We start from the raw sequence: 15501 nt of genomic DNA, 5'->3' as shown, positions 1-15501 counted from the left end.
CCAGATGTCAATTACAGGAAAAAAAACTGTAAAAATACAAACACATGGAGACTAAACAATTCACTACTAAGTAACCAAGAGATCACTGAAGAAATCAAAGAGGAAATCAAAAAATACCAAGAAACAAATGACAAGGAAAACATGATGACCCAAAGCCTATGGGATGCAGCAACAGCAGTTCTAAGAGGGAAGTTTATAGCAATACAATCCTACCTCAAGAAACAAGAAACAACTCAAACAAACAACCTAACCTTACACCTAAAGCAATTAGAGAAAGAAGAAAAAAAAGCCCCAAAGTTAGCAAAAGGAAAGAAATCATAAAGATCAGAACAGAAATAAATAAAAAAGAAATGGAAATGATAGCAAATATGAATAAAACTAAAAGCTGGTTCCTTGAGAAGATAAACAAAATTAATAACCCATTAGCCAGACTCATCAAGAAAAAGTGGGAAAAGACTTAAATCAACAGAATTAGAAATGAAAAAGAAGTAACAACTGACACTGCAGAAATACAAAGGGTCATGAGAGATTACTACAAGCAACTATATGCCAATAAAATGGACAACCTGGAAGAAATGGACAAGTTCTTAGAAAAGAAGAACATTCCAAGACTGAACCACGAAGAAATAGAAAATATAAATAGACCAATCACAAGCACTGAAATTGAAACTGTGATTAAAAATCTTCCAACAAATGAAAGCCAAGGACCAGATGGCTTCACAGGCGAATTCTATCAAGCATTCAGAGAAGAGCTAACACCTATCCTTCTCAAACTCTTCCAAAATATAGCAGAGGGAGGAACACCCCCAAACTCATTCTACGAAGCCACCATCATCCTGATACCAAAACCAGACAGAGATACTATAAAAAAGGAAAATTACAGACCAATATCACTGATGAATATAGATGCAAAAATCCTCAACAAAACACCAGCAAACCAAATCCAACAACACAAAAAAAGGATCATACACCATGATCAAGTGGGATTTATCCCAGGGATGCAAGGATTCTTCAATATATGCAAATCAATCAATGTGATACACCATATTAACAAATTGAAGAATAAAAACCATTGATCATTTCAACAGATGCAGAAAAAGCTTTTGACAAAATTCAACACCCATTTATGATAAAAACCATCCAGAAAGTAGGCATAGAGGGAACTTACCTCAACATAATAAAGGCCTTATATGACAAACCCACAGCCAACATCGTTCTCAATGGTGAAAAACTGAAACCATTTCCACTAAGATCAGGAACAAGCCAAGGTTGCCCACTCTCAGCACTGTTATTCAACATAGTTTTGGAAGTTTTAGCCACAGCAATCAGAGACGGAAAAGAAATAAAAGGAATCCAAATCAGAAAAGGAGAAGTACAACTGTTACTGTTTGCAGACGACATGATACTATACATAGAGAATCCTAAAGATGCTACCAGAAAACTACTAGAGTTAGTCAATGAATTTGGTAAAGTAGCAGGATACAAAATTAATGCACAGAAATCTCTTGCATTCCTATACACTCATGATGAAAAATCTGAAAGAGAAATTAAGGAAACACTTGCATTTACCATTGCAACAAAAAGAATAAAATACCTAGGAATAAACCTACCTAAGGAGACAAAAGACCTGTATGCAGGAAACTATAAGGCACTGATGAAAGAAAGTAAAGATGATACAAACAGATACAAACAGATGGTGAGATATACCATGTTCTTGGATTGGAGGAATCAACATTGTGAAAATGACTATACTACCCAAAGCAATCTACAGATTCAATGCAATCCCTATCAAACTACCAATGGCATTTTTCACAGAGCTAGAATAAAAAATTACACAATTTGTTTGGAAACATAAAAGACCCCAAATAGCCAAAGCAACCTTGAGAAAGAAAAGCGGAGCTGGAGGAATCAGCCTCCCTGAATGCAGACTACACTACAAAGGTACAGTAATCAAGATAGTATAGTACTGGCACAAAAACAGAAATATAGATCAATGGAACAGGATAAAAGGCCCAGAGGTAAACCCCCACACATATGGTCACCTTATCTTGGATAAAGGAGGCAAGAATATACAATGGAGAAAAGGCAGCCTCTTCAATAAGTGGTGCTGGGAAAACTGGACAGCTACATGCAAAAGAATGCAATTAGAACACTCCCTAACACCATACACAGAAATAAACTCAAAATGGATTAACATCCTAAATGTAAGGCCAGACGCTAGAAAACTCTTAGGGGGAAACAGAGACAGAACACTCTATGACATAAATCACAGCAAGATCCTTTTTGACCCACCTCCTAGAGAAATGGAAATAAAGACAAAAATAAACACATGGGACCTAATGAAACTTAAAAGCTTTTTCACAGCAAAGGAAACCATAAACAAGATGAAAAGACAACCCTCAGAATGGGAGAAAATAAGTGCAAATGAAGCAACTGACAAAGGATTAATCTCCAAAATATACAAGCAGCTCATGCAGCTCAGTATCAAAAAAACAAACAACCCAATCCAAAAATGGGCAGAAGACCTAAATCGACATTTCTCCAAAGAAGGTATACAGATTGCCAACAAACACATGAAAGGATGCTCAACATCACTAATCATTAGAGAAATGCAAATCAGAACTACAGTGAGGTATCACCTCACACCAGTCAGAATGGCCATCATCAAAAAATACAGACAATAAATGCTGGAGAGGGTGTGGAGAGAAGGGAACCCTCTTGCACTGTTGGTGGGAATGTACATTGATACAGCCACTATGGAGAACAGTATGGAGGTTCCTTAAAAAACTAAAAATAGAACTACCACACGACCAAGCAATCCCACTACTGGGCATATACCCTGAGAAAACCATAATTCAAAGAATTATGTACCACAGTGTTCATTGCAGCTCTATTTACAATAGCCAGGACACAGAAGCAACCTGAGTGTCCATCGACAGATGAATGGATAAAGAAGATGTGGCACATATATACAGTGGAATATTACTCAGCCATAAAAAGAAACAAAATTGAGTTATTTGTAGTGAGGTGGATGGACCTAGAGTCTGTCATTCAGAGTGAAGTAGTCAGAAAGAGAAAAACAAATACCGTATGCTAACACATATATATGGAATAAAAAAAAAAGGTTCTGAAGAACCTAGGGACAGGAGTAAAGACACAGACATAGAGAATGGACTTGAGGACACGGGGAGGGAGAAGGGTAAGCTGGGACGAAGTGAGAGAGTGGCATGGACATATATACACTACCAAATATAAAATAGATAGCTAGCGGGAAGCAGTCGCACAGCACAGGGAGATCAGCTCAGTGCTTTGTGTTCACCTAGAGGGGTGGGATAGGGAGGGTGGGAGGGAGACGCAAAAGGCAGGAGATATGGGGATATATGTGTATGTATAGCTGATTCACTTTGTTATAAAGCAGAAACTAACACACCATTGTAAAGCAGTTATACTCCAATAAGTATGTTAAAAAAATAAAGGGTACAAACTTTCAGCTAGAAGATGAATAAGGTCTGAGGATCTAACATAAAAATTGTGACTATAGTTGATAACACTGTATTGTATAATATGCTAAGAGTGTAGCATCTTTACACAATGTATGTGTATATCAAATTATCACGATGCACACTTTAAATATATCTTACAGATCTGTCAATTACACCTTAATAAAGCTGGAATAAAAACAAAACAAAAACAAAAAATTACACTAAAGTCATTCTTGTTTAATACGGCCAACAAGAAATCAATAGTAACCAAAAGCCCTCCCCCAGTCTTCCTATGGAAGAAAAAATCATAAAATAAATAATTATTAGAGAATCGTGTAAGTTTTAAAAATCCTGAGTAAATTATGTCAGCACAGATTTGGTACCATCTGTACCCCTTGACTCTGTAACACAGGCCTAAGGACTGATATTCAGAATGATGTCCTTTATAACTGTATGTGCCTCTACCAAAGACCGAAGTATCTTTAATATATATTCTCAAAAACATTATTTAGAAATATTTTCAGCTAAAGTTTAAGCAAAGTAAATATTCTGATGAATTTTAGAAAATAAAGCCATCCATAACACATCATTTTTCATTCTTTCTACTGAGGACTCAATGTTGTCACAGAATAATGCCTCAGCTGCTGCTTAATCCAGGGTAATGGGAGACCTGAGGTTCATTTTAGGGAAGTGGAGCATGGAAACCGTGAACTTTAATTCCCTGGTAGTCAACAAAAGTTTAGTTTAGTTATGATAAACACTTTAAATGTATTCACTCGCTTAATCTTTTCATCAATCCTTTGAAGAAGTACTGTTATCATCCTTATATTCGAGATGAGAAAGTTGAAGCTTGGAGAGGCTAAGTAACTTGTTCAAGGTCAACAGACAGCCAAGATTGAAAAACCAAGTTTGTCTGACTCCAAAAGGCACTACATTTTACTAAAGTTATTGTTTTCAGAACTTTTGCCCTGAGATGTTCAAGCTTTCCTTATATTTTATGTTATTTGGCTTCTAACATCAGGGCTCTGAGACCCAATCATTTGGTAGTACATTTCAACAATAATGAAGTGGAGGGTTTTATCTCTATAAACATTTAAAATAATTAGTTCATATTTATTGAGCACATATTATGGGCCAAACACCACATATGCATTAACTCTTTTTCTCCTCACAGCAACTTGTGAATGTGGTAGTATAATTACCACCGTTTTACAAAGGAAAAATCTGGCCTCCAGGACTCCACACTCTGCCTTGGTTCTCTGTCTCCACCACTTGATGTTCCTTCTCAATTTATTTCAAAGGTTCCTCATCACCTTTCTGATTGGTCACTATTGGAGAGACCCAGAGCTCTATCCTCGGGCCTTGCTTTTCTCTGTCCATGCTTACTTCCCTAAGGTGCCTCATGGTTTTAAGGTCCATCTCTGTGCTGATGATTCAAAAATTTATACCTCCTGCCCTAACCTCTGCACTAAATTCCAGGCTTAATGACCCATCTGTATACTCCATACCTCCACTTGGATGATGGATAGACACCTCAAACATAACATATCCAAAACTGAACTCTTACTTTTCCCCCAGACCTATTCCTACCAGTTTTATCTCAATAAATTTTCTTTAAAATTTTAACAAAGACTAAATTCAATTTTAGTTAATAAAATTGATAGTTTCAATAGCTTTCCCAGACTACTGAATTTGCTAAAATTTGTGATCTGAGATTTACTAGAAAATATATCTCATTCCAGTGATGAGATATCAATATCTCTGCACAGACACACACGTTTCCTACAAAATAATTTGTGTACTTTTAATAGCATATAAATAAAATCAATATTTATATTTATGATTATAGATACACACATGCTTCCTAAGATATAATGTGACATAATTTTAATAGTATGTAAATAAATGAAGGTATTAAAAGTAAAATAATACAACAGGAATGTCCAAGTGACAAATGAAAAGGTGCTTCATATCATTATTCATCCTGGAAATATACATTCAATCTACCATGGGATATCACTACATACCCATAAGAATAGTTAACACAAAACAGACTGAGAATACCAAGTGCTGGCGAGGACGTGAAGTAAGGAAAATTCTCATATGTGTGGCATCTATTACTTTCATCATCTGCTTTGGGAAAGTGCCATTCTTTGTCTTGTTCTGTTCAACGCACATTCCTTCCTGCCCTGCCAAAGAGCAGAGGGTACACTATATCCCTGGACATAGTGATTACTGCAGTGGTCAGCATTTGCTCCAAGCTAAGTCACTCAGCATCTTTTAGAGGAGATTCAGTTTCATTTCTTTTTCTGGCATTATGAACTCACAACATAATATAGACCTGTGGCTGCCTGGAACCATCTGGTCATGACACAAGGAGAGTCTTTCCCAGGCAAAGAGAACTGGGAGACAGAACACCTGTGATATTACTGAGCTTCTTCTGAAGCCAGGATATATCTTGACTCCCCACTTTCGCAAGCTAATCAATTCCCTCTTTATTCTAAATTGGTTTCTGCCATTTGTACCTGATGGCATCTTCATATACTAATGATCTATTGCTCCTCATTTTCCTAATTTAAGACCTTAAGCTTTCTATTGCAATTTTTCACCTATTTAGCTTTATCTAGGAGTGACAGAAAGGTGTCTCAATGGAGGTCCATGAACTTTAAGTTTTATACATTCTTTCATAATTTTATTTCCTTTGTACTTCTAAATATCTCCTGGCTTCCTTTAAAGATAAATAGCTTTTTACTTTAAAAGTTTAATTATTGAGGATTTTTATATCCCAATGAGCTCGACAGGGTAAATATCATTATTCTTATTTTATACAAGTAAAAGATGATACGAAGAAATGAAATCATTGAGTCTAATATCTAGGGAGATTGGTAAAAGGACAGGTTAGTTAATATTTGATGAACAATAATTCTAATTGAAAGTATCCTATATTCTGATTTTCTAAGGTACCATTTTTACTTCTTTCCACAAATTATTCTCAATTATCTGACCTTATCTATACCTAATCCCATTTTAACCCTGTTTTAGAAAAATAGGATTGAAACAAGCAAGAAGGACATAACAGAGAGAAAGGATAATAATTACAGGGGAATACTGAAAACAATCCAAGTAAGATGATTAGAATAAAGAAGGGTATTGACAAGTGAGAAACCGAGAACAGAGTCTAAAAAAATAATTGGGAGGCTAGAAAGGGAAGGAGAAAGAAAGGAAGACAGAACATGAGGAACACAGTGGGAGAGAAAAGGCTGAGAGCAAGTAACCAAGTGCAAGAGAGTTGAATGGAAGAGAAGAGAGAAAAAGGAATTTAAAAAGACATAAAAAACCCAAATCAAAGTTTGCTCATTTGCTGTATAAAGTTAGCAAAACTTAGAATAATACAATAAATGTAGTATGCAGATAAATAATTTTCCAAAAATGTGTCTTTTTATGATAATAAGAGCTCTTATACTAAGACTTTAAATTCAAAAGTCCTATACTGAAATCTGGTGTGAAACTAGATACAATCAGACTAGCTAGCCCAGATGTCGAGTCCAGTATATTTAACAGCTTAAGGTATGATTTAAAAAATCAGTAGGCATGTGATAGATTCTTTATTAAATAATCCAGGGATATTAGGTAACTTTAGAAAAAATTAATATTTATATCCTAAGAAAAATACTAGATCCAAATTTAAAAAAAAGGAACTTTGATACATCAGAAAGGGCAAATAAACTACTAAGAAGAATTTTTACAAAAAACTGATAAGAACTAATATCCTTAAAATACAAATAGTTACACAAATCAATAAAAAAAAAAAACTAAGAGCACCTTCAATAGAAAAATGAATACAGGGCATAAGCAGACAATAGGAGATGAAAATGGCTAGTGTTCATGTGAGAAAACATTTAGTTGTGCTAGAAATTTTTTTTAAAAAGTAAACTAAAATATAAATGCAATTTTTACTTAACAAATCAGAAAGATTAAAACCAATACTATTTAATGTTGTATCTGGTGCTCTGTTGAGACAGGTACACTTAAAACATTGCTGGTAGTAATATATTATAAAATAGTATAACCTTTCTGGAGGACAATTGGAATTATGTATCAAATATTTAAAAAAGAAATATGCCCTTCGACTTAATGAAGTCAGATACACAGACAAAGATTTGGGTAAAAGGATATTCATTCCAGTTATCTATAATAGCAGTCTGTTGGGAAATGGTTATATAAATACAGAATTTATTTTTGGGTGTGGTATAAAGTAGATTAATTGAATTTTTTCCCATGTGGCTAACTAATTGACCCAGTATCATTTACTGACTAGCTCAACCATTCCCCACTGATGTAAGACTACACCTCTGCTTACATATCTGTAGTGGTCTGTGGCATTCGATTCTCTTCCACTGGGTTCTTTATTACCTCATGTAAATATTACATAGACTTAACGGCACAATTTTAGAATGAGTCTTGATATTGGGTAGAACAAGTTTCTCTGCTTTCATATTGTTTCAAAAACATTTTGGCTGTTTCCCTCCCACTTTTCTTACTCCGTATATGTTTTAGAAACAGCTTATTGAAGTCCTCCAAAGATCCTTCTGGGATTCTGAATAGAATTTATGGATGCATTTGAAATAAATGATGTATTTTAGATATGAAGACTTCCCACCCAAGTTCATGATGTAGGTCTTCATTTATTTAAGTATTCTTTATGTATATGCATATCTGTATCTATATCAATATCTATATCTAATGGGAAGATACAACTTGTTGTATTTATTCCTTATAGGAACCTTATTATTTTATTGTTATTATAAATGGTATATTAAAAATTAACTTTCTGGGCCTCCCTGGTGGCGCAGTGGTTGAGAGTCCGCCTGCCGATGCAGGGGATACGGGTTCGTGCCCCGGTCTGGGAGGATCCCATGTGCCGCGGAGCGGCTGGGCCCGTGAGCCATGGCCACTGGGCCTGCGCGTCCGGAGCCTGTGCTCCGCAACGGGAGAGGCCGCAACAGTAAGAGGCCCGCATACCGCAAAAAGAAAAAAAAAAAAAAAAAAAAAAATTAACTTTCTGGTTTTGGCTGGTATATAGAAATGTAACTGATTTTTGTATACTGATCTTACATCTAGCAACTTAGAGAAACTTTTAATGAGTTTCCTTCCTGATGGCACTTTCCCCTATATTAGGGGGATATCTGAGAACTCTGAGGTATGAAAACTGTCAGGCATGATTCAGAATGTGAATGTGAGTAGGGAAGAAGGAAGACAGGTGAGTCATCCTCTCCCCTCCTGACTCTGGTAATAATGAGATATGGAGGGCTCTCGTCTGAAATGGTGTCCATCCCCAGAGGGGGAGCCCTTGTCTCTCTGAGGTGGGCTGCTCAGAACTTACAAACTGTTGCTGTATTTAGTTTGGGAACTGGTTCCTTCTCATCCTTCAGGTTTTAGCCTACCTGTCACCTCTTCACTGACTCCTGATTGGCATCTGTCAACCCTCACCTGTGCCTGCCCTTATTCCCTATTACAGAATCCAGTTCATGCCTTTCATGGTAGGTAATGATCACTTTCTGAGTGTTTATTTGTTTGGTCATGTTCCTGTTTACTGTCTCTCCTCCTTGTCAATTGCAAACTTCATAAGAGCAGAGACCAGGTCTGTTTTGTATATTTCTGTACTCTTGGTACCTGTCACTTAGCTTAAATATTAAAAAAATATATTTGTAGACTGAATGAGTTAAATATGTCAAATATCTGCTTCAATTTTTTTTTTGTTTTTTTTGTGGTACGCGGGCCTCTCACTGTTGTGGCCTCTCCCATTGCAGAGCACAGGCTCTGGATGCGCAGGCTCAGCGGCCATGGCTCATGGGCCCAGCTGCTCCGCAGCATGTGGGATCTTTCCGGACCGGGGCACGAACCTGCATCCCCTGAATCGGCAGGTGGACTCCCAACCACTGCGCCACCAGGGAAGCCCTGCTTCAATTTTTATGTTAATAATTAATTGGATCATCAGTTAAAATATATCTTACTTGTATAATTTTATTTTATCTTCCTAACTGCCTTTTAAAATAGGCACTGCTGATCTCCATGTGACAAATGAGGTAATTAAGGCACAGGGAAATAAGTAACATGGTCCAAACTAATAGCTAGAAATCAGTAGAATTGAAAACAGAACCCAAGTCATCTAACTCAAAAGCCACACAAAACAATAAAAAAGAGAAAGAAAAAAGGGAGAAAGAGAAGACAAGAGAAAGGAAGAATAGAGGGAGGAAAGTTCATTCATTCCTGACCTTTCCATCTTTAAGGGCATATCATACCACTTATTCTGCTAAGAACTCCTTAACTCACACTTTAAGTCTTTTAGGAAGCCTCATACCTCTCAAACACATTTCAGGCCAGTAGACAGATTAAGAATACATTCAAGCAACACTGTTCTACGTGAATCATATAGAGCGGGAAATAAAGGAGTTTGCAGTTACAGAATAAGTGTTTTTTTCTTGGCTACATTTTACCAGGACAAAACTTGCTGGTAAAGTCAGGCACACAAACAAGTCTGATAATTGTAAGAAGTATTTACAACATGATTTAAGTTTCAATTTCAGGTTCCAATTCATTCTCTCATAATTTATCTGCCTTAGTCAACTTTACACAAAACTTTGGCTCTCTCTTCACATTGAAAAGCCACGTGTGAATATCTTTCCAGTTGTACTACAGTTGAGAGGGTAGAAATAGAATTACTTTCTATTGGAATCATTATTTCAAGAAAGAATATTGTACTCAACTTTCATTTTAATCAATGATACTATTTGTCCCCTTTCTTTGTCTCTAAGTCTGATGATAAAATGGTAATTTCCATTAATTCTGATCAGCTGGCTTCACTCTGTGTTGTAACAAGAAGGAAAGGAATCCCCTACTGTTTCCAGTCTCCATGTAGTAAAAGAAAAAGTACTAGCCCCTGAGTTAATAATACCACTTTTGTGATTTGGAGGGGGAAAACACTTTCCTGCCAAAGCGTAATCCATGTATAAGAGCTGATTGCTAGGTGAAACACACTGACAGAATGAGATGTTATCATAGACTCTATCAACACAAGAATTCAAAATCGCTGAGAAGTACTTCTCACCTCTTTCTGAACTCAAACAGAGTAATATGGTATTGATGAAATTCTGTCTGCTACAGGAGGACATAACAGTTCATTCTTAATCCAAAGTGGTTTATCAGGGATGGACAGTGACAGGATGTAGAGCTTAGTTAGAGATCCCAACCTCAGGATCCGACATACCCATGACCGAGACATCATATTCGATCAGCAGCGTCGCTTCTTGTCCACACTGTTTGAGAATACTCATGGCCTCAGCATGTGTGGTTCCAAGAAGCCGAATTCCATCCACACTGAGCAACCTATCACCAGGTTTGATTGTGCCCTCTCTGAAGGGAGAATAAAGAAATAGTCATTAATTTAGCATCATGGGGCTTAGCATTAATAGTCACTTAGCCAAAGAGGCTCTTCCACACACATTCTACCATCTATCCCATTTGCATTTCCTTTTAAGCATCAAGTGTGACATTAAGAGAGTAAAGAGGTAACCCTGACCAGAAAGTTGCTGCAATATGAAAATCAGTAATAAGAAAATAACCACACATTAGCAAATAACCAGGTAACCCACGATGAACTCTTGGGGTGTAAAAGTAATAAAGGCACACTTTCTCTTTTCTAGGTTTTTGCCAAAATGTCTAAAATTGATTTATTAGAGCCCAGGAAATAGCACTCACCTATTTTCCCAAAGCCAGGTGAGCAGAAAAGTCTGCTGATTTCATTCAATTTATCACCAGTGAACCCAAGCTGGATAGGGAATGCTGGTGAAAAATTTCCCTAGTCTGTCAATTTTCCTACTGATTTATAAGGCCATTTGACGATCATTAAATTGATTCAGTCTCACATTCAATGGAAAAGGCAGGCAAATACTATTCTCCCTTCTGTGGCCATAGACACTCAAGGCACTGGGAGAAGATGCCTCAGGACAGTAATGACACCATTAAAATGTAGCCAGAGAGGCTACCAGATTATAACCCTCCTGCCTCAGGGAGGGTCAATGAAGATAAGAAAATCAGATGCAGGGATTACAAGTTTAGGATTTGGAAAGAATAAAAATGCTGTCTTAAATACCTTTCACCCAGCAACTCTATGTATTTTGACTCTACATTTTTATCTTAAATTCTTAGATGTCCTTTAGTCCTCCATTAATTTGGTAATACATTGCTCACAAACTAGTAGCCTGCTCCTGACATTTCTGTCAACTCCAACTCTAAAATGTTACTAAGAAATAGAAATATTCTCATTTGCTTCAGGAAGAATAATTCACAAGAAAAGGCAGGAGAAGGAAAAAAAACCAGCAAAATTTCCTTGGAAATTTTGACTTTGTATTATCCTCTGCAAAGGCAAATATACTTTAGTGCAGAGGAGAATCCAGCATCTTCATATTTTCTCATTTTATATTAAACATTGACTTAAAAAAACAAACTGAGCTAACAGTATGAGCTTTGAAGGAAAATAAATCTGAATTTCTATCCTAGCTGGCAAGTCATTTAACCGTACTGGGCCTCAGTTTTGTCACCTGTAAATCTGGATAAAAATACCTGATTTAGTGGGTGGTTGTGAAGATAAAATAAGATAATGTCTGCCAAGTACTGAGCATAGTTCCTGGCCCATGGCGGTCACTCAACAAGCAGTATTTATTATTATTATTACTATTTCGAGTGCTTAAGAAAGGTTTTTAAAAATCCATCCTAGGCTGAAACATAGTGCAGAGTCAGGGGTAATCAGTGCGTTTTCTTCCTCTCCTTCAACTATGTCTAGTGGCAGGCATTGTGTTCCCTACCGTCATAGAGCAGACTTTCGCTGTGGGAAATTAATACAGAGACAAGCATCTCTTGAGACATCTAAGTTGTGAGTTTACTTGGGACCCCCAAGGCTTATTGTAGGAAAGCTGAAGGAGCTTCTTTCAGATCTTCCAATTAGCCAGGAAGAGAATGCTCTAAACACTAACACTGACAATATTCCTTCCCTTTTACTAAAAGTCGCTTCTATTCTGACATACATAATCATCATCAAAGGGTGATAATCATGATAAGGACGTTGGCAATAGTAAGAGTCAGAGAACACCACCACCTGTCTTTTCAGGTTAGGATATTACCAACTGGAGAGGATGCATTTCAAGGACCTGCTGTTAAAGGGCCAGCTGCCTTTTTTTTTTTTTTTTTTTTTTTTTTTTTTGTTACGTGGGCCTCTCACTGTTGTGGCCTCTCCCCTTGCGGAGCACAGGCTCCGGACGCACAGGCTCAGCAGCCATGGCTCACGGGCCTAGCCGCTCTGCGGCATGTGGGATCTTCCCGGACCGGGGCACGAACCCGTGTCCCCTGCATCGGCAGGCGGACTCTCAACCACTGCGCCACCAGGGAAGCCCAAACCTTTTTTTTTAATAATTAATTTTTATTGGAGTATAGTTGCTTTACAATGTTGTGTTAGTTTCTACTGTACAGCAAAGTGAATCAGCTATATATATATATATATATATATATATATATATATATATATATATATATATATATATATCCCCTCTTTTTTGGATTTCCTTCCAGTATGAAAGGCCTCCTTCAAGGCACCATAAATCTCTAATCTTTGATAAAGCAAAGAACCTTGAAAGGTACGCATTATCATCTACATTTTACAGTTGGAGGGAACTGAGCTTAGAACTGTTAAGTCATTTGCCAAAAACATAGGGGAGCAAGCATTGAACCTGGAGTCAAACTTTCTTCTGATTCTGCAGCCTGAACTTTTTTGTTTTCACATTCCAACATATTTACTTAATACCTATCTGTTACTATGAAATTTCTAATTCATCAACTTCTATGCCAAAGTCCCCAGCTTTATTTAATCTATTTGGATAGTGACACAGAAAGATGAAGTTTACCTGTCAGCAGGCCCTCCAGGACGAACACATGTTATTACAACTGGACGAGATTTATTTCTATCATCATGTGCTCCCCCTAGCAAAGAAAAGGAATACGGCTCACAAAATGCTCTCACTGCTGCCATTAAAAAATTCACTTACAAAATGCCAGCTGAGAAACCGAAACAAATTTTATTGTTGTATGGAGGAATACATATAATGTTTCCTTCTGGCACATAATAGACTTAAAAATCTTATTCATTTTATATAGAATATATTGTTGAAGTCAACATTTCTGCTCCTCTCAATAAATATATGGCTGTAATCGGGGTGAGATACAAAATGTTTAACAACTACTGTGATAAGAGCATCAAATAATTATAAATACTAGCCCAATTAGAACAGCTGCTGGTTATAAACAAAGTGTAGGTGGGTATATTTGGTGTCAATCAACCTGGGCTGTTATACTGGTGAGTCTACAACCTGACATGAAGCAAAAACTAAAGGAAAAAAAATCCAAATATTAAAAAAAAGAAAAATTCAAGTGGCTGAAGTGGCCTCCATTAAAAACGGGGTGTTCAAAATATTTGTGCATTCTAAAAGCACTACATATTTAGTACCGACCACATTTTTTTTAACATTTTTATTGGAGTATAATTGCTTTACAGTGGTGTGTTAGTTTCTGCTTTATAACACAGTGAATCAGTTATACATATATATATATATCCCCATATCGCTTCCCTCTTGTGTCTCCCTCCCACCCCCCCATCCCACCCCTCTAGGTGGTCACAAAGCACCGAGCTGATCGCCCTGTGCTATGTGGCTGCTTCCACTAGCTATCTTTTTTACATTTGGTAGTGTACATCTGTCCATATATACACTACCACTCTCTCACTTTGTCCCAGCTTACCCTTCCACCTCCCCGTGTCCTCAAGTCCATTCTCTAGTAGGTCTGCATCTTTATTCCCATCTTGCCCCTAGGTTCTTCAAGACCGTTTTTTTTTTTTTTTTTTTTAGATTCCATATATATGTGTTAGCATACGGTATTTGTTTTTCTCTTTCTGACTTACTTCACTCTGTATGGCAGACTCTAGGTCCATCCACCTCACTACAAATAACTCAATTTCGTTTCTTTTTATGGCTGAGTAATATTCCATTGTGTGTATGTGCCACACCTTCTTTATCCATTCATCTGTCAATGGACACTTAGGTTGCTTCCATGTCCTGGCTATTGTAAATAGAGCTGCAATGAACATTGTAGTATCCCCCACATTTGATGTGGGTTTTTAAAAAATATAAATAAATAAATTTATTTATTTATTTTTAGCTGCATTGGGTCTTCATTGCTGTGTGTGGGCTTTCTCTAGTTGAGGTGAGCTGGGGTGACTCTTTGTGGTGGTGCATGGTCTTCTCATCGCAGTGGCTTCTCTTGTTGTGGAGCATGGACTCTAGGCGTGTGGGCTTCAGTAGTTGTGGCACATGGGCTCAGTAGTTGTGGCTCGCAGGCTCTGGAGCGCAGGCTCAGTAGTTGTGGCGCATGGGCTTAGTTGTTCCGTGGCATGTGGGATCTTCCCAGACTAGGGCTCGAACCCGTGTCCCCTGCATTGGCAGGTGGATTCTTAACTACTGTGCCACCAGGGAAGTCCCTGATGTGTTTTGATGTTACATTTTACATCTTTTTATTTTGTATCCCTTAACAAATTTTTGTAGTTATAGCTAATTTTACTACTTCTTTTAACCTTCATACTAACTTTATAAGTTGTTGATCCACTACCTTTACCATATATTTGACTTTACCAGTGAGATTTTTTCTTTCATATATTTTCTTATTTATATTTAGGGCCATTCTTTCTCAGCTTAAAGATGTCCCTAAAGGGACATTTCTTGTAAGGCCAGTTTAGTGGTAATGAACTACTTTTGCTTTGCTTGTCTGGAAAACTCTTTATCTCTCCTTCAATTCTGAAAGTTAACCTTGCCAGGTAGAGTATTCTTGGAAGTTTTTTCCTTTTAGCACCTTGAATATATCATGTCACTCCCTTCTGGCCTGCAAATTTTCTGCGGAAAAATCAGTTGATAGTCTTATG

The 15501-nt window shown here is 37.1% G+C and overlaps 1 protein-coding gene across 11 annotated transcripts in view; it reads right to left on the bottom strand.

Moving 5' to 3' along the window:
- GRIP1 (glutamate receptor interacting protein 1) overlaps positions 1 to 15501 on the bottom strand; it is a gene marked incomplete at its 5' end in the record, with an annotated part of 731133 nt that overhangs the window by 143574 nt on the left and 572058 nt on the right. For all 11 annotated transcript variants that reach the window (XM_081250285.1, XM_081250289.1, XM_081250291.1 and 8 more), the window contains 2 exons: positions 10750 to 10895; positions 13439 to 13514. In XM_081250285.1, the coding sequence (XP_081106411.1) occupies positions 10750 to 10895; positions 13439 to 13514 (222 nt within the window). The remainder of the gene's footprint in view (positions 1 to 10749; positions 10896 to 13438; positions 13515 to 15501) is intronic.

This window comes from Mesoplodon bidens (assembly GCF_964165515.1).
Source record: "Mesoplodon bidens genome assembly, chromosome: 11".
Classification (NCBI taxonomy): Eukaryota; Metazoa; Chordata; class Mammalia; order Artiodactyla; family Ziphiidae; genus Mesoplodon; species Mesoplodon bidens.
This window is presented reverse-complemented; position numbering and strand designations above follow the sequence as displayed.